A 21,132-nucleotide genomic window follows, 5' to 3' on the forward strand; every position below is an offset into this window, starting at 1 on the left:
GAGAGACACAGAGAGAGACACAGAGGGACACAGCGAGAGACACAGAGAGAGAGACACAGAGAGACACACAGAGAGAGACACAGAGAGACACACAGAGAGAGACACAGAGGGACACAGAGAGAGACACAGAGAGAGACACAGAGAGAGACACAGAGAGACACACAGAGAGAGACACAGAGGGACACAGAGAGAGACACAGAGAGAGACACAGAGAGACACAGAGACACAGAGAGAGACAGAGAGACACACAGAGAGAGACACAGAGGGACACAGAGAGACACAGAGAGAGACACAGAGAGACACACAGAGAGACACAGAGAGACACAGAGAGAGACACAGAGAGACACACAGAGAGAGACACAGAGAGACACACAGAGAGACACACAGAGGGACACAGAGAGACACAGCGAGAGACACAGAGAGACACAGAGAGAGACACAGAGAGAGAGACACAGAGGGACACAGAGAGAGACACAGAGAGACACACAGAGAGAGACACAGAGAGACACACAGAGAGAGAGACACAGAGGGACACAGAGAGAGACACACAGAGAGAGACACAGAGACACAGAGAGAGACACAGAGAGAGACACAGAGAGAGACACAGAGAGACACAGAGAGACACAGAGAGAGACACAGAGAGAGACACAGAGAGACACAGAGAGACACAGAGAGACACAGAGAGAGACACAGAGAGACACAGAGAGACACAGAGAGACACAGAGAGAGACACAGAGAGAGACACAGAGAGACACAGAGAGACACACAGAAAGACACAGAGAGACACAGAGAGAGACACAGAGAGACACACAGAGAGAGACACAGAGAGACACAGAGAGACACACAGAAAGACACAGAGAGACACAGAGAGACACAGAGAGACACAGAGAGAGACACAGAGACACAGCGAGAGACACAGAGAGACACAGAGAGAGACACAGAGAGAGACACAGAGAGAGACACAGAGGGACACAGAGAGACACAGCGAGAGACACAGAGAGACACAGAGAGAGAGACACACAGAGAGAGACACAGAGAGAGACACACAGAGAGAGACACAGAGAGAGACACAGAGGGACACACAGAGACACACAGAGAGAGACACAGAGAGAGACACACAGAGAGAGACACAGAGAGAGACACACAGAGAGAGACACAGAGAGAGACACAGAGACACAGAGAGATGTAGAGAGACAGACAGAGGCAGAGAGAGAACTTTGGCGAATCTCAATGGGGAGAGTTCACGGACCGGTCAATGATTCACAATCTAAACTATTAAACTACTACAATGACTCTGTGGTGCTTTCGGTAAAGTCACGTATCAAGAGAAAGTAATAAATTAAATACTAGCATACGAGAAGTTTCGATTGCCACACAAGCAATCATCATCAGGTATAAATGAAATAGAAACACAAATCTAGAGTACTTAGAAATGTGATGTGATACAACAGAGAGTCGGATAACATAACAGTCAACACCCTACCTATACACTACTACACTACACTATACACTACACTATACACTACACACTACACGATACACTACACTACACTATACACTATATACACTACACTATACACTACACTATACACTACACTATACACTATATACACTACACACTACACTATACCCTACACTATACACTACACTATACACTACACTATACACTACACTATAAACTACACTATACACTACTACACTATACACTACTACACTATACACTACTACACTACTACACTATACACTACACTATACACTACTACACTATACACTACACTATACACTACTACACTATACACTACACACTACTACACTATACACTACTACACTATACACTACTACACTATACACTACTACACTATACACTACACTATACACTACTACACTATACACTACTACACTATACACTACTACACTATACACTACTACACTATACACTACTACACTATACACTACACTATACACTACTACACTATACACTACTACACTATACACTACTACACTACTACACTATACACTACTACACTATACACTACACTATACACTACTACACTATACACTACTACACTATACACTACTACACTATACACTACTACACTATACACTACACTATACACTACTACACTATACACTACTACACTATACACTACACTATACACTACTACACTATACACTACACTATACACTACTACACTATACACTACACTATACACTACTACACTATACACTACTACACTACACTATACACTACTACAACAGAGAGTCGGATAACATAACAGTCAACACCCTGATAATTGGTTTTTACCCTTTCAACTGGTACAAAAACTGACACCTTTATACAAGGCATCATGTTTGCAATAACTACAACACAAGCAGTCAAAATGCAAACAAAAATAAACAACTCTGATGATGATAATGATATGCACTGTCCTTGAAGTTGATTGGTCCACACCCGAGACAGCTTTCCTTAGAGCCTAGTCTCACATGGTCCTTGAAGTTGATTGGTCCACACCCGAGACAGATTTCCTTAGAGCCTAGTCTCACATGGTCCTTGAAGTTGATTGGTCCACACCCGAGACAGCTTTCCTTAGAGCCTAGTCTCACATGGTCCTTGAAGTTGATTGGTCCACACCCGAGACAGCTTTCCTTAGAGCCTAGTCTCACATGGTCCTTGAAGTTGATTGGTCCACACCCGAGACAGCTTTCCTTAGAGCCTAGTCTCACATGGTCCTTGAAGTTGATTGGTCCACACCCGAGACAGCTTTCCTTAGAGCCTAGTCTCACATGGTCCTTGAAGTTGATTGGTCCACACCCGAGACAGCTTTCCTTAGAGCCTAGTCTCACATGGTCCTTGAAGTTGATTGGTCCACACCCGAGACAGCTTTCCTTAGAGCCTAGTCTCACATGGTCCTTGAAGTTGATTGGTCCACACCCGAGACAGCTTTCCTTAGAGCCTAGTCTCACATGGTCCTTGAAGTTGATTGGTCCACACCCGAGACAGCTTTCCTTAGAGCCTAGTCTCACATGGTCCTTGAATTTGATTGGTCCACACCCGAGACAGCTTTCCTTAGAGCCTAGTCTCACATGGTCCTTGACGTTGATTGGTCCACACCCGAGACAGCTTTCCTTAGAGCCTAGTCTCACATGGTCCTTGAAGTTGATTGGTCCACACCCGAGACAGCTTTCCTTAGAGCCTAGTCTCACATGGTCCTTGAAGTTGATTGGTCCACACCCGAGACAGCTTTCCTTAGAGCCTAGTCTCACATGGTCCTTGAAGTTGATTGGTCCACACCCGAGACAGCTTTCCTTAGAGCCTAGTCTCACATGGTCCTTGAAGTTGATTGGTCCACACCCGAGACAGCTTTCCTTAGAGCCTAGTCTCACATGGTCCTTGAAGTTGATTGGTCCACACCCGAGACAGCTTTCCTTAGAGCCTAGTCTCACATGGTCCTTGAAGTTGATTGGTCCACACCCGAGACAGCTTTCCTTAGAGCCTAGTCTCACATGGTCCTTGAAGTTGATTGGTCCACACCCGAGACAGCTTTCCTTAGAGCCTAGTCTCACATGGTCCTTGAAGTTGATTGGTCCACACCCGAGACAGCTTTCCTTAGAGCCTAGTCTCACATGGTCCTTGAAGTTGATTGGTCCACACCCGAGACAGCTTTCCTTAGAGCCTAGTCTCACATGGTCCTTGAATTTGATTGGTCCACACCCGAGACAGCTTTCCTTAGAGCCTAGTCTCACATGGTCCTTGACGTTGATTGGTCCACACCCGAGACAGCTTTCCTTAGAGCCTAGTCTCACATGGTCCTTGAAGTTGATTGGTCCACACCCGAGACAGCTTTCCTTAGAGCCTAGTCTCACATGGTCCTTGAAGTTGATTGGTCCACACCCGAGACAGCTTTCCTTAGAGCCTAGTCTCACATGGTCCTTGAAGTTGATTGGTCCACACCCGAGACAGCTTTCCTTAGAGCCTAGTCTCACATGGTCCTTAAAGTTGATTGGTCCACACCCGAGACAGCTTTCCTTAGAGCCTAGTCTCACATGGTGTTGGACCAGATGACGCCAAAAGGCGCACAACTCAAAGACAACGCACCATCAGAGTATGAGAGCTCAGGGTGAGCACTTTGGAAATCACGACTGTCACAGACAGATTTGCTGTATCAAGTGATACAGCAAATCTGTCTGTGACAGTCGTGACTGTCTGTGATGGTCGTGATTTTTAAATCCTTTATATTAAGTTCACTTGCTTGCTTGCGCGCTTACGACCGTGCAAATCTTTCGGTCGTTTTTTTTAACCCACTTCCCGTGATCCAATCGAGCTGACATTTTGCTACACAGACTCGTTGCGCGTAACAATTGATTTTCGTGAAAAATTTTTTCCAAAATTTTACACTTTTTTGGGAAATTTTTTTAAATATTTAATTACAAATTGCTTAATGCTGGCAGACAATCATCTGACCCATAGGTGGCAGCCACCTCAAGCCAGAGGACGAGAGGACTCTAGCCGCAACGCATATAAAGGATTTATAGTGAAAAACTTTGTTTTTACGGGTTAATTTTTTAAATCCTTTATATTAAGTTCATTTGCTTGCGCGCTTACGACCGTGCAAATCTTTCGGTCGTTTTTTAACCCACTTCCCGTGATCCAATCGAGCTGACATTTTGCACACAGACTCGTTGTGCGTGACAATTGATTTTCGTGAAAATTTTTTTCCAAAATTTTACACTTTTTAGGGAAATTTTTTTAAATATTTAATTACAAATTGCTTAATGCTGGCAGACAATCATCTGACCCATAGGTGGCAGCCATCTCAAGCCAGAGGACGAGAGGACTCTAGCCGCCACGCATATAAAGGATTTATAGTGAAAAACTTTGTTTTTTACGGGTAAATTTTTTATTTAACTCACTCTGTCTGTTGTTGTCGCTGTTGTTGTTTACTCAAATCTTGTAACTCAATTTTAACCCACTTCCCAACGTCGTATCGACTGCAAAATTATGATACTGATGTCTTACTGATGACAATACCATATTCTATGATAAAAAAAAAATACAAAAACAATTCTAGATTTGAAGCTTTCGTGACTGCAAGGATTCATATTCTTAGGTTGTTTTTTTTTTCGGTAAAGTCACCACGTAGGTAAAACATTTAAAAAGTAAAATAAAATAAAAATCACGACGTTTCGTGATTGTTATTTTATTTTACTTTTTCAATGTTTTACCTACATGGTGACTTTACCGAAAAAAAAAAACCTAAGAATACAAAAACAATATTAAAACATTCTTTTGTAGGATGTTATGTTTCGGCTTGGGTCTAATTGTCCATGTTGCCTGTAAACCACCACGTGCCCCTTACGTTGTGGCAAGCTGCCATTACTAGTACGGTACATTTCATTAAAGCGTGGTTTAAAAAAAAAGTCATTTTTTAATATTTTTGTAATTATTTACGCGCTTTTATTTAACACACTCTGTCTGTTGTAGCATCAACTCTGCCTGTTGTCGTTGTATCCTCAAATCTTGTAGCTCAATTTTTACCCAATTCCCAATGTCGTGTCGACTGCAAACTCGATATACTGATGTCTTACTGATGACAAGACTATATTCTATCATTTAAAAAAATATATAATATATTTTTAAACAATATTTTCACACGCTTTCTATAAACTCACTTTGTCTGTTGTTGTTGTATGCTCAAATCTTGTAGCTCAATTTTTACCCACTTCCCAATGTCGTATCGACTGCAAACTTGGTACACTTGTGTCGTACTGATGACAAGACTACATCATGTCATTAAAATTTAAAAATAAATTTTTTTAAACATTTTACACGCTTTTTTATTTAACTCACTCTGTTGTATCCTCAAATCTTGTTACTCAATTTTTACCCACTTCCCAATGTCGTGTCGACTGCAAACTTTTTATGCTTTTGTCTTACTGATGACAATACTATATGATAAAACAAATACAAAACAATGTTAAAACATTCTTTTGTAGATGTTATGTTTCGGCTTGGGTCTAATTGTCCATGTTGTCTGTAAACCACCACGTGCCCCTTACGTTGTGGCAAGCTGCCATTACTAGTACGGTACATTTCATTAAAGCGTGGTTTTAAAAAAAAGTAAATTTTTAATATTTTTGTAATTATTTACGCGCTTTTATTTAACTCACTCTGTCTGTTGTAGCATCAACTCTGCTGCCTGTTGTCGTTGTATCCTCAAATCTTGTAGCTCAATTTTTACCCACTTCCCAACGTCGTAGCGACTGCAAACTTGGCATACTGATGTCGTACTGATGACAAGACTACATCATATCATTAAAATTAAAATGTCATACATTTTTAAACAATATTTTCACACGCTTTCTATAAACTCACTCTGTCTGTTGTTGTTGTATGCTCAAATCTTGTAGCTCAATTTTTAACCCACTTCTCAAGTGGGTTACTTACGTCACACTGATGATGTTCTACCATAAAAAAAATCAAAAACATATTTTAAAAACATTATTTTAACACACTTTTGATAAACTCACTCTGCCTGTTGTTGTATCCTCAAATCCTGTAACTCAATTTTAACCCACTTCCCAATGTGCTATCGACTGCAAACTCGATATACTGATGTCTTACTGATGACAATACCATATTCTATCATTAAAAATAAAATAAAAATATCTATTTTTAAGCAATCTTTTTCTACATGTTATATTTCGGCTTGGGTCTAATTCTCCACGCCAGAGGTCGCAAACGGGTTTTGATTCCTTACCCCCGGGTACCCGTACCCGGCCGCACCAGGGTCGCAAACGGCTACCCGTACCCGGCCGTACCCGTACCCTACCCGATACCCGGCCGGGTATGGGTAGGGTACAGGTATCGGGTACCCGATTGCGACCTCTGGGATGAAACCATGTTGCAGGCGCGGGTGGGTTGCTTCTAGGAACTTGAATTGTGAGAAGAGACAAGACGTTGGGAAATGAGTGACAAACGGTGACTCACCAGTGACTCACGGCCTACCCGTACCCGGCCGCACCAGGGTCGCAAACGGGTACCTGTACCCGGCCGGGTACGGGTAGGGTACGGGTATCGGGTAGGGTACGGGTATCTGGTAGGGTACGGGTATCGGGTAGGGTACGGGTATCGGGTAGGGTATCGGGTAGGGTACGGGTATCGGGTAGGGTATCGGGTATCGCGAACTCTGGACCACGCTCAACTGACGTTGACTGTAAATCACCACGTCCCCCTTACGTTGTGGCAAGCTACGGGGCTGTGGAGTTCTGCCATTACTAGTGCGGTACATTTCATGAAAGCGTGTTTTTTAAAAGAGAAAAAGGCTTTTAAAATATTTCTTATTCAGAAGCGACATCGCCATCACAAGCGGTGATAGCAAATCAACCACGTGGCTGATATCACCATCATCATCAGCAGCAGCAGCAGCCAAATCCGCTGCGTGTGTGCGAGTCTGTGTGTGTCTGTGTGTGAGTCTGTGTGAGTCTGTGTGAGTCTCTGTGAGTGTGTGTGAGTCTGTGTGAGTCTGTGTGTGAGTCTGTGTGTGTCTCTGTGTGAGTCTGTGTGAGTCTGTGTGAGTCTCTGTGAGTGTGTGTGAGTCTGTGTGTGTGTCAGTGTGTGTCTCTGTGTGAGTCTCTGTGTGAGTCTCTGTGTGAGTCTCTGTGTGAGTCTGTGTGTATCTGTGTGAGTCTGTGTGTGTGTCTCTGTGTATCTCTCTGTGTGAGTGTCTCTCTGTGTGTCTCTCTGTGTGAGTGTCTCTCTGTGTGTCTCTGAGTGTGTCTCTCTGTGTGTCTCTGTGTGAGTGTCTCTCTGTGTGTCTCTGTGTGAGTGTCTCTCTGTGTGTCTCTGAGTGTGTGTCTCTCTGTGTGTCTCTGAGTGTGTGTCTCTCTGTGTGTCCCTGAGTGTCTCTGAGTGTGTGTCTCTGTGTGTCTCTGTGTGAGTGTCTCTCTGAGTGTCTATGTGTGTGTCTCTGTGTGAGTGACTCTCTGTGTGTCTCTGTGTCTCTCTGTGTGTGTCTGTGTGTGTCTCTGTGTGTGTCTCTCTGTGTCTCTCTGTGTGAGTCTGTGAGTGTCTCTGTGTGTCTCTGAGTGTGTGTCTCTGTGTGTCTCTGTGTGAGTGTCTCTCTGAGTGTCTCTGTGTGAGTGACTCTCTGTGTGTCTCTGTGTGTATCTGTGTGTGTCTCTCTGAGTGTCTCTGTGTGTGTCTCTGTGTGAGTGACTCTCTGTGTGTCTCTGTGTGTATCTGTGTGTGTCTCTCTGTGTCTCTCTGTGTGTGTCTGTGTGTGTCTCTGTGTGTGTCTCTCTGTGTCTCTCTGTGTGTGTCTGTGTGTGTCTCTGTGTGTGTCTCTCTGTGTCTCTCTGTGTGAGTCTGTGAGTGTGTCTGTGTGTGTGTCTGTGTGTGTGTGTCTCTGTGTGTCTCTCTGTGTGTGTCTCTGTGTGAGTCTCTGTGTGTCTCTGTGTGTCTCTGAGTGTGTGTCTCTGTGTGTCTCTGTGTGAGTGTCTCTCTGAGTGTCTCTGTGTGAGTGACTCTCTGTGTGTCTCTGTGTGTATCTGTGTGTGTCTCTCTGAGTGTCTCTGTGTGTGTCTCTGTGTGTCTCTGTGTGTATCTGTGTGTGTCTCTCTGTGTCTCTCTGTGTGTGTCTGTGTGTGTCTCTCTGTGTCTCTCTGTGTCTCTCTGTGTGTGTCTGTGTGTGTCTCTGTGAGTGTCTCTCTGTGTGAGTCTGTGTGTGAGTCTGTGTGTGTGTGAGTGAGTCTCTGTGTGTGTCTCTGTGTGAGTCTCTGTGTGAGTCTCTGTGTGTGTCTCTGTGTGTGTCTCTGTGTGAGTCTCTGTGAGTCTCTGTGTGTCTCTCTGTGTGAGTCTGTGTGTCTCTCTGTGTGTCTCTGAGTGAGTCTGTGTGAGTCTGAGTGAGTCTCTGTGTGTGTCTCTGTGTGTGAGTCTGTGTGTCTCTGTGTGAGTCTCTGTGTGTGTCTCTGTGTGTCTCTGTGTGAGTGTCTCTCTGAGTGTCTATGTGTGTGTCTCTGTGAGTGACTCTCTGTGTGTCTCTGTGTCTCTCTGTGTGTGTCTGTGTGTGTCTCTGTGTGTGTCTCTCTGTGTCTTTCTGTGTCTTTCTGTGTGAGTCTGTGAGTGTCTCTGTGTGTCTCTGAGTGTGTGTCTCTGTGTGTCTCTGTGTGAGTGTCTCTCTGAGTGTCTCTGTGTGAGTGACTCTCTGTGTGTCTCTGTGTGTATCTGTGTGTGTCTCTCTGAGTGTCTCTGTGTCTGTCTCTGTGTGAGTGACTCTCTGTGTGTCTCTGTGTGTATCTGTGTGTGTCTCTCTGTGTCTCTCTGTGTGTGTCTGTGTGTGTCTCTGTGTGTGTCTCTCTGTGTCTCTCTGTGTGTGTCTGTGTGTGTCTCTGTGTGTGTCTCTCTGTGTCTCTCTGTGTGAGTCTGTGAGTGTGTCTGTGTGTGTGTCTGTGTGTGTCTCTGTGTGTCTCTCTGTGTGTGTCTCTGTGTGAGTCTCTGTGTGTCTCTGTGTGTCTCTGAGTGTGTGTCTCTGTGTGTCTCTGTGTGAGTGTCTCTCTGAGTGTCTCTGTGTGAGTCTCTGTGTGAGTCTCTGTGTGTCTCTGTGTGTCTCTGTGTGAGTGTCTCTCTGAGTGTCTCTGTGTGAGTGACTCTCTGTGTGTCTCTGTGTGTATCTGTGTGTGTCTCTCTGAGTGTCTCTGTGTGTGTCTCTGTGTGAGTGACTCTCTGTGTGTCTCTGTGTGTATCTGTGTGTGTCTCTCTGTGTCTCTCTGTGTGTGTCTGTGTGTGTCTCTGTGTGTGTCTCTCTGTGTCTCTCTGTGTGTGTCTGTGTGTGTCTCTGTGAGTGTCTCTCTGTGTGAGTCTGTGTGTGAGTCTGTGTGTGTGTGTGAGTGAGTCTCTGTGTGTGTGTGTGAGTGAGTCTCTGTGTGTGTCTCTGTGTGAGTCTCTGTGTGTGTCTCTGTGTGAGTCTCTGTGTGTGTCTCTGTGTGTGTCTCTGTGTGTGTCTCTGTGTGAGTCTCTGTGAGTCTCTGTGTGTCTCTCTGTGTGAGTCTGTGTGTCTCTCTGTGTGTCTCTGAGTGAGTCTGTGTGAGTCTGAGTGAGTCTCTGTGTGTGTCTCTGTGTGTGAGTCTGTGTGTCTCTGTGTGAGTCTCTGTGTGTGTGTCTCTGAGTGAGTCTCTGTGAGTCTCTGTGTGTCTCTCTGTGTGAGTCTGTGTGTCTCTCTGTGTGTCTCTGAGTGAGTCTGTGTGAGTCTGAGTGAGTCTCTGTGTGTGTCTCTGTGTGTGAGTCTGTGTGTCTCTGTGTGAGTCTCTGTGAGTCTCTGTGTGTGTCTCTGTGTGTGAGTCTGTGAGTCTCTGAGTGAGTCTGTGTGTGTCTCTGTGTGAGTCTCTGTGTGTGTGTCTCTGTGTGTGTCTCTGTGAGTCTCTGTGTGAGTCTCTGTGTGCGAGTCTGTGTGTGTGTGTGAGTCTGTGTGCGAGTCTGTGTGTGAGTCTCTGTGTGAGTCTCTGTGTGTGTCTCTGTGTGTGAGTCTGTGTGTGTGTGTGAGTCTGTGTGCGAGTCTCTGTGTGAGTCTCTGTGTGAGTCTCTGTGTGTGAGTCTGTGTGTCTCTCTGTGAGTCTCTGTGTGAGTCTCTGTGTGCGAGTCTGTGTGTGTGTGAGTCTGTGTGCGAGTCTGTGTGTGAGTCTCTGTGTGAGTCTCTGTGTGTGTCTCTGTGTGTGAGTCTGTGTGTGTCTCTGTGTGAGTCTCTGTGTGTGTCTCTGTGTGTGTCTCTGTGTGTGTCTCTGTGTGAGTCTCTGTGAGTCTCTGTGTGTGTCTCTGTGTGTGAGTCTGTGTGTCTCTGTGTGTGTCTCTGTGTGTGTCTCTGTGTGTGTCTCTGTGTGAGTCTCTGTGAGTCTCTGTGTGAGTCTCTGTGTGTGTCTCTGTGTGTGTCTCTGTGTGAGTCTCTGTGAGTCTCTGTGAGTCTCTAGTGTGAGTCTCTGTGTGAGTCTCTGTGTGTGTCTCTGTGTGAGTCTCTGTGTGAGTCTCTGTGTGTGTCTCTGTGTGAGTCTCTGTGTGTGTCTCTGTGTGTGTCTCTGTGTGTGAGTCTGTGTGTCTCTGTGTGAGTCTCTGTGTGTGTCTCTGTGTGTGTGTGTGAGTCTCTGTGTGAGTCTGTGTGTGTCTCTGTGTGTGAGTCTGTGTGTCTCTGTGTGTGTCTCTGTGTGTGTCTCTGTGTGTGTCTCTGTGTGTGTCTCTGTGTGAGTCTCTGTGTGTGTCTCTGTGTGTGTCTCTGTGTGTGTCTCTGTGTGAGTCTCTGTGTGTGTCTCTGTGTGAGTCTCTGTGTGTGTCTCTGTGTGTGAGTCTCTGTGTGAGTCTCTGTGTGAGTCTGTGTGAGTCTGTGTGAGTCTGTGTGAGTCTGTGTATCTCTGTGTGTGTATCTGTGTGAGTCAGTGTGAGTCTGTGTGAGTCTCTGTGTGAGTGTCTCTGTGTGTGTGTGAATCTGTCTGTCTCTGTGTGAGTGTCTGTGGTTCTCTGTGTCTCGCTGTGTGAGTCTGTGTGAGGATCTGTGTGAGTCTGTGTGTGTGTGCGAGTCTGTGTGTGTGTGTGTCTCTGTGTGAGTCTGTGTGAGTCTTACCAAGCAACGGGTCCATCACCCTTGTCGTTTGAAGCCTTAGAAGCGGCAGCATCTTTATTTGTCGAGCTGAGAAGGAGGAGGAGGGAGACACGGGGAGGAGAGGGTGAGTCTCTGTGTGAGTGTGTGGGTCTCTGTGTCAGTCTGTGTGAGTCTGTGGGTCTCTGTGTGAGTCTGTGTGTCTCTATGTGAGTCTGTGAGTCTCTGTGTGAGTCTGCGTGAGTCTGTGTGTGAGTCTGCGTGAGTCTGTGTGTGAGTCTGCGTGAGTCTGTGTGTGAGTCTGTGTGAGTCTGTGTGAGTCTGTGGGTCTCTGTGGGTCTCTGTGGGCTTATGTGTGAATCTGTGTGAGTCTGTGTGAGTCTGTGTGAGTCTGTGGGTCTCTGTGGGTCTCTGTGGGTCTCTGTGAGTCTCTGTGTGAGTCTGTGTGAGTCTGTGTGAGTCTGTGTGTCTCTGATTAAGTCTGTATGAGTCTATGTGTATCAATGCGAATCTGTGCGAGTCTGCGTGAGTCTGTGTGTGAGTCTGCGTGAGTCTTTGTGTGAGTCTGTGTGTGAGTCTGTGTGTCAGTCTGTGGGTCTCTGTGTGAGTCTCTGTGTGAGTTTCTGTGAGTCTGTGGGTGTCTGTGTGAGTCTGTGTGTGAGTCTGTGTGTGATTCTGTGTGAGTCTGTGTGTGAGTCTGTGTGTGAGTCTGTGGGTGTCTGTGTGAGTCTGTGTGTCAGTCTGTGTGAGTCTGTGGGTCTCTGTGTGAGTCTGTGTGTGATTCTGTGTGAGTCTGTGTGTGAGTTTGTGTGTGATTCTGTGTGAGTCTGTGTGTGAGTTTGTGTGAGTCTGTGGGTGTCTGTGTGAGTCTGTGTTGCAGTCTGTGTGAGTCTGTGGGTCTCTGTGTGAGTCTGTGTGTGATTCTGTGTGAGTCTGTGTGTGAGTTTGTGTGTGATTCTGTGTGAGTCTGTGTGTGAGTTTGTGTGAGTCTGTGGGTGTCTGTGTGAGTCTGTGTGTCAGTCTGTGTGTGATTCTGTGTGAGTCTGTGTGTGAGTTTGTGTGAGTCTGTGGGTGTCTGTGTGAGTCTGTGTGTGATTCTGTGTGAGTCTGTGGGTCTCTGTGTGAGTCTGTGTGTGAGTCTGTGTGAGTCTGTGGGTCTCTGTGTGAGTCTGTGAGTCTCTGTGTGAGTCTGTGGGTCTCTGTGTAAGTCTGTGGGTCTCTGCGTGAGTCTGTGGGTCTCTGTGTGAGTCTGTGTGTGAGTTTGTGTGAGTCTGTGTGAGTCTGTGTGAGTCTGTGGGTCTCTGTGGGTCTCTGTGTGAGTCTGTGGGTTTCTGTGTAAGTCTGGGTGAGTCTCTGTGTGAGTCTGTGTGTGAGTCTGTGTGTGTGTCTCTGTGTCTCTCTGTGTGTGTCTCTGTGTGAGTCTCTGTGTGAGTCTGTGTGTGTGTGTGTGTGTCTCTCTGTGTGTGTCTCTGTGTGAGTCTCTGTGTGAGTCTGTGTGAGTCTGTGTGAGTCTGTGTGTGAGTCTGTGTGTGAGTCTGTGTGTGAGTCAGTGTGAGTCTGTGTGTGTCTCTGTGTGAGTCTGTGTGTGAGTCTGTGTGTCTCTGTGTGAGTCTGTGTGTGAGTCTGTGTGTGAGTCTGTGTGTCTCTGTGTGAGTCTGTGTGTCTCTGTGTGAGTCTGTGTCTCTCTGTGTGAGTCTGTGTGTGTGTCTGTGTGTGAGTCTGTGTGAGTCTGTGTGTGAGTTTGTGTGAGTCTGTGGGTGTCTGTGTGAGTCTGTGTGTCAGTCTGTGTGTGATTCTGTGTGAGTCTGTGTGTGAGTTTGTGTGAGTCTGTGGGTGTCTGTGTGAGTCTGTGTGTCAGTCTGTGTGAGTCTGTGGGTCTCTGTGTGAGTCTGTGTGTGAGTCTGTGTGAGTCTGTGGGTCTCTGTGTGAGTCTGTGTGTGAGTCTGTGTGAGTCTGTGGGTCTCTGTGTGAGTCTGTGTGTGAGTTTGTGTGAGTCTGTGTGAGTCTGTGTGAGTCTGTGGGTCTCTGTGTGAGTCTGTGAGTCTCTGTGTGAGTCTGTGGGTCTCTGTGTAAGTCTGTGGGTCTCTGCGTGAGTCTGTGGGTCTCTGTGGGTCTCTGTGTGAGTCTGTGGGTTACTGTGTGAGTCTGGGTGAGTCTCTGTGTGAGTCTGTGTGTGAGTCTGTGTGTCAGTCTGTGTGTCTCTGTGTGTGTCTCTGTGTCAGTGTGTGTCTCTGTGTCACTCTGTGTGAGTCTGTGTGTGTGTCTGTGAGTCTCTGTGTGAGTCTGTGTGTGTGTCTGTGTGTCTCTCTGTGTGTGTCTCTGTGTGAGTCTCTGTGTGAGTCTGTGTGTGTGTCTGTGTGTCTCTCTGTGTGTGTCTCTGTGTGAGTCTCTGTGTGAGTCTGTGTGAGTCTGTGTGAGTCTGTGTGTGAGTCTGTGTGTGAGTCAGTGTGAGTCTGTGTGTGTCTCTGTGTGAGTCTGTGTGAGTCTGTGTGTGAGTCTGTGTGTCTCTGTGTGAGTCTGTGTGTGAGTCTGTGTGTGAGTCTGTGTGTCTCTGTGTGAGTCTGTGTGTCTCTGTGTGAGTCTGTGTGTGAGTCTGTGTGTCTCTGTGTGAGTCTGTGTGTCTCTGTGTGAGTCTGTGTCTCTCTGTGTGAGTCTGTGTGTGTGTCTGTGTGTGAGTCTGTGTGTCTCTGTGTGAGTCTGTGTCTCTCTGTGTGAGTCTGTGTGTGTGTCTGTGTGTGAGTCTGTGTGTGTCTCTGTGTGAGTCTGTGTGAGTGTCTGTGTGAGTCTGTGTGGGTCTCTGTGTGGGTGTCTCTGTGTGTGTATCAGTGTGTGTGTGTCAGTGTGTGTCTCTGTGTGAGTCTCTGTGTGTGTCTCTGTGTGAGTCTCTGTGTGAGTGACTCTCTGTGTGTCTCTGTGTGAGTCTGTGTATCTCTCTGTGTGTCAGTGTGTGTCTCTGTGCGAGTCTGAGTGTGTCTGTTTGAGTCTCACCAAGTAACAGGTCCATCATCCTTGTCGTTTGAAGCCTTAGAAGCAGCAGCATCTTTCTTTGTCGAGCTGAGTAGGAGGAGGAGGGAGACACGGGGAGGAGGAGGAGGAGGGGGAGGTGAGTCGGTGAGAGGTGAGTGATGTGATCACTGGATATTGTGGCCGGGTCAAAGACCCGGGTCACTACTGTGGAGTTGCTATCTTAGAGTTCAGACCAGGGCCAGGGTCACAGTCCAGGGGGAGTTTCCCCGATAGAAGATCACGCAATGACACGCACACTACACACACACTGACACGCACACAGATATACACACAGAGACACACTGACATACACACACTGACACACACACAGAGACATGGCACACTACACACACTGACATGCACACAGATATACACACAGACACACACACAGAGACACACTGACATACACACACTGACACACACACAGAGACATGGCACACTACACACACTGACACACACACTGACACACACACAGACACACACACAGAGACACACACAGAGACACACACTGACACACACACTGACACACACACTGACACACACTGACACACACAGAGACACACACTACACACACACACTACACAGTGACATACACACAGACACACACAGAGACACACACTACACACACACTACACACACTGACACACACACAGAAACACACACACAGACACACACAGAGACATGGCACACTACAAACACTGACACACACTGACACACACACAGAGACACACACAGAGACACACACACAGACACACACAGAGACACACACTACACACACACTACTCACACTGACACACACACAGAAACACACACACAGACACACACAGAGACACACTGACACACACAGAGACACACACACTGACACACACAGAGACACACACACAGACACACACTACACACACTGACACACACCCACAGAGACACACACTGACACACACACTGACACACACACAAACACGCACACTGAGACACACACAGAGACACACACAGACACACACACAGAGACACACACACTGATATACACACAGAGACACGCACACTACTACACACAAACACACCGACACACAGACACACTCCACACACACTGACACACACACAGAGACACACAGAGAGAGACATACTGACACACACACACTAACACACACAACACACACAGAGACACACACAGATACACTGACACACACACAGACACACACAGAGACACACACACACACACAGAGACACACACTACATACACAGAGACACACCTACACACACAGAGACACACACACAGAGACACACACACACAGAGACTCACACAGAGACACACACAGAGACACACACACAGAGACATGGCACACTGACACACACTGACACACACTGACACACACACTGACACACACTGACACACACACAGAGACACACACTGACACACACACTGACACACACTGACACACACACTGACACACACACTGACACACACACTGACACACACACACAGAGACACACACTGACACACACTGACACACACACAGAGACACACACTGACACACACTGACACACACACAGAGACACACACTGACACACACTGACACACACACTGACACACACACTGACACACACTGACACACACACTGACACACACAGAGACACACACTGACACACACTGACACACACACAGAGACACACACTGACACACACACAGAGACACACACACTGACACACACAGAGACACACACTGACACACACACAGAGACACACTGACACACACTGACACACACACAGAGACACACACTGACACACACACTGACACACACACTGACACACACTGACACACACACTGACACACACAGAGACACACACAGAGACACACACTGACACACACACTGACACACACACTGACACACACTGACACACACACTGACACACACTGACACACACTGACACACACACTGACACACACTGACACACACACTGACACACACACAGAGACACACACTGACACACACACAGAGACACACACTGACACACACAGAGACACACACTGACACACACACAGAGACACACACTGACACACAGAGAGACACACACTGACACACACACAGACACACACTGACACACACACAGAGACACACACTGACACACACATAGACACACACTGACACACACACAGAGACACACACTGACACACACACAGAGACACACACTGACACACACACAGAGACACACACTGACACACACACAGAGACACACACTGACACACACACAGAGACACACACACAGAGACTCACACAGAGACACACACAGAGACTCACACACCGACACACACACATAGACACACCCCCACACAGACAGACATCCACACACACACCCACAGACACACACAGACAGACACCCACACACACCTACACACACACCTACAGACACACCCACAGACACCCACACACACACAGATACACACACCGACACACATAGACACATACTCACACCCCCACACACAGACAGACACCCACACACACCCACAGACACACACAGACACCCACACACACCTACACACACACACCCACAGACACCCACACACACACAGACATAGACACACACACACAGACAAACACACACATAGACACACAGACACCCACACACACAGACACACACACACCGACACACACCCACAGACACCCACCCACACACAGATACACACCCACACAGACACACACACACACAGATACACACACCGACACACACATACCCCCACACACACACCCCCACACACAGACACACACACACAGATACACACCCACCCACACATAGACACACACCCACACCTACACACACAACAACAACCGCCATTCGCCACTAAGTGGCGGTGACGTCACCACGACGCTTGTGCCAGGCCATGTGCACCTTGAGGCCACGTGAAGTGTCGAACGTTCGCTGGCAGGAGGTCACGGGGCAGACCCAGGTGCCACGGGTCGACTGACCGAGACACACACACACCCACAGACACCCACACACACATAGACACAGACACACACAGACAAACACACACATAGACACACAGACACCCACACACACAGACACACACACACCCACAGACACCCACCCACACACACAGATACACCCCACACACACACCCACACACCGATACACACCCACACACACACACCTCCACACACACATAGACACACACACACACACCCCCCCACACGCACACACCGACACACGCACTCAGATACACACAGACACACACACCGACACACACACACCAACACACGCACACACCGACACACACAGACACACACACCGACACACACACATATCCACACACACACAGACACACACCCACCCACACACCGATACACACCCACACACACACCCCCACACACACATAGACACACACACACACACCCCCCCACACGCACACACCGACACACGCACTCCGACACACACACATATCCACACACACACCGACACACCGACACACCCACACTCCGACACACACAGACACACACACCGACACACACACATATCCACACACACACCGACACACACACACCGACACACACACACACCGACACACACGCACACACAGACACACCCCCCCACACGCACACACCGACACACACACACCTACACACACAGACACACACACACCGACACACACAGACAGACACACACCGATACACACCCACACACACACCCCCACACACACATAGACACACACACACACCCCCCCACACGCACACACCGACACACACACCGACACACACACATATCCACACACACCGACACACGCACACACGCACACAGACACACACTCCGACACACACAGACACACACATATCCACACACACACCGACACACACACACACCGACACACACACACATATCCACACACACAACACACACTGATACACCCACACACAACACACACTGATACACTGACACCCACACACAGACACACCGACACCCACACACAGACACACACACACACAGACACAACATTTGTCGCAGTCGTCCCAGCTGCTATCGGCTTGAACCCTCTCTGGGCAAGGTCACGCGGTCACCTCACGGAGACCGCGAGCGCGACGACCGCCCTCGCCTAGATCCCCTACCGGGCAAGGTCGCTCTCCCCCCGGCGAAGCCTCTTAGGCCGCAACGCCTCCTCCTCCTCCTCCCCGTGTTCTCTCCGCTCCGTCTCCTCCCCGACGCCGCTCGGGAGGTTTCCCTCGCCAGATCGTCGCTTCCTCGACATCGCTGCCCTACGAAGCACCGCCGTCGATTAGCGGATTGACGGTGATGGAGGATGGTGATGGATGGTGATGATGGTAGTTGGTGATGATGGCGGTTGGTGGTGATGATGGCGGCGGTGGCGGTGGCTATGAAGAGATTAATGGTGGTTGATCGTATTTGCTACTGCTGATGGTGGTGATTGTATTTGCTACTGCTGATGATGGTGGTTGTATTTGCTGCTGATGATGGATGGTTGGTGATGGTGGTAGTGGTGGATGGTGATGGATGGTGATGATGGTAGTTGGTGATGATGGCGGTTGGTGATGATGGCGGCGGTGGTGGCTATGAAGAGACTGATGGTGGTGATTGTATTTGCTACTGCTGATGATGATGGTGATTGTATTTGCTACTGCTGATGGTAATGGTTGTATTTGCTGATGATGATGGATGGTTGGTGGTGGTGGTAGTGGAGGATGGTGATGGATGGTCGTGGTGGTGATGGTGGTGGTAGTGATGGTGGTTGCTGATAGTGGTGGTGGTAGTGATGGTGGTTACTGATAGTGGTGATGGTGGCTCTGTTGGAGTCCGTGTGAAGAGATTGATGGTGGTGATTGTATTTGCTGATGATGATGGTGGTTGATAGTGGTGATCGTGGTGATAGTGATGATGAATGGTGGTGGTGATGGTGGTGGTGATGGTGGTGGTAGTGATGGTGGTTACTGATAGTGGTGGTGGTGGTGATGATGGTGGTGATAGTGGTAGTGGTGGTGGTGGTGATAGTGGTGATAGTGGTGGTGGTGGTAGTGATAGTGGTGATGGTGGTGGTGATAGTGGTGGTGGTAGTGATGGTGGTGGTAGTGATGGTGGTAGTGGTGATGATGATAGTGGTGGTGATAGTGATGGTGGTAGTGGTGATGGTGGTGGTAGTAGTGGTGGTGGTGGTGGTAGTGATGGTGGTGGTGATGGTGATGGTGGTGGTAGTGATGGTGGTGATGATGGTAGTAGTGGTGATGGTGGTGGTAGTGGTGATGGTGGTGGTGATGGTGGTAGTGGTGATGATGGTGGTGATGATGGTAGTGGTGGTGATGGTAGTGGTGGTGGTAGTGGTGATGGTGGTGATAGTGGTGATGGTAGTAGTGGTGGTGGTGATGGTGGTGATAGTGATGATGGTGGTAGTGGTGATGGTGGTAGTGGTGATGGTGATAGTGGTGGTGGTGATAGTGGTGATGATGGTAGTAGTGATGATGGTAGTGGTGATGGTGGTAGTGGTGGTAGTAGTGGTGATGGTGATGGTGGTGATAGTGGTCGTGGTGATGATAGTGGGTGTAGTGGTGATGGTGGTAGTGGTGATGATGGTGGTAGTGGTGATGGTGGTAGTGGTGGTGGTGATGCTGGTGGCGATGGTGGTGATAGTGGTGATGGTGGTAGTGGTGATGATGGTGGTAGTGGTAGTAGTGGTGATGGTGGTGGTAGTGGTGATGGTGGTGGTGATGATGGTAGTGGTGGTGGTGATGCTGGTGGTGATGGTGGTGATAGTGGTAGTGGTGATGGTGGTAGTGGTGATGGTGGTGATGGTGATGATGGTGATGGTGGTTATGTTGGTAGTGGTGGTGATGGTGATGATGGTGATAGTGGGGATGATGATAGTGGTGATGATGGTGATCGTGGTGATGATAGTGATGGTGGTGATAGTGGGGATGATGATAGTGGTGATGATGGTGGTGATGGTAGTGGTGATGGTGGTGATGATGGTGATAGTGGTGATGATGGTGGTAGTGGTGATGGTGGTAGTGGTGATGGTGGTAGTGGTGATGGTGGTGGTGGTAGTGGTGATGGTGCTAGTGGTGATGGTAGTGGTGGTGATGATGATAGTGGTGATGGTGGTGGTGATGATGGTGATAGTGGTGATGGTGGTAGTGGTGATGGTGGTAGTGGTGATGGTGGTAGTGGTGATAGTGGTAGTGGTGATAGTGATAGTGGTGGTGGTGGTAGTGGTGATAGTGGTAGTGGTGATGGTGGTGGTGATGATGATGGTGATAATGGTGGTGGTGGTAGTGGTGATGGTGGTAGTGTTGATGGTGGTGATGGTGATGGTGGTGATAGTGGGGATGATGATAGTGGTGATGATGGTAGTGGTGATGATGGTAGTGGTGATGGTGGTTATGGTGGTAGTGGTGGTGATCGTGATGATGGTGATAGTGGTGATGGTGGTTATGGTGGTAGTGGTGGTGATGGTGATGGTGGTGATAGTGGGGATGATGATAGTGGTGATGATGGTGGTGATGGTAGTGATTGTAGTGGTGATGGTGGTGATGATGGTAGTAGTGGTGATAGT

The 21,132-nt window shown here is 48.1% G+C and overlaps 2 protein-coding genes across 2 annotated transcripts in view; one reads left to right on the plus strand and one right to left on the minus strand.

Moving 5' to 3' along the window:
• ADK (adenosine kinase) overlaps positions 1–19,440 on the minus strand; it is a 54,435-nt gene extending 34,995 nt beyond the window's left edge. The window contains exons 1-3 of the mRNA XM_078615012.1: positions 18,680–19,440; positions 14,568–14,633; positions 11,604–11,669 (exon numbers count right to left, since the gene is read on the minus strand). Of these exons, the coding sequence (XP_078471138.1) occupies positions 11,604–11,669; positions 14,568–14,633; positions 18,680–18,819 (272 nt within the window). The 5' untranslated portion in view covers positions 18,820–19,440. The remainder of the gene's footprint in view (positions 1–11,603; positions 11,670–14,567; positions 14,634–18,679) is intronic.
• Positions 1–21,132, plus strand: part of LOC144733203 (AP-3 complex subunit mu-2-like) — an 82,328-nt gene that overhangs the window by 22,662 nt on the left and 38,534 nt on the right. The gene's annotated exons all lie outside the window — the stretch shown is intronic.

The sequence above is a fragment of the Lampetra planeri genome, chromosome 45, assembly GCF_965212315.1.
Source record: "Lampetra planeri chromosome 45, kcLamPlan1.2.h2, whole genome shotgun sequence".
NCBI lineage: Eukaryota > Metazoa > Chordata > Hyperoartia > Petromyzontiformes > Petromyzontidae > Lampetra > Lampetra planeri.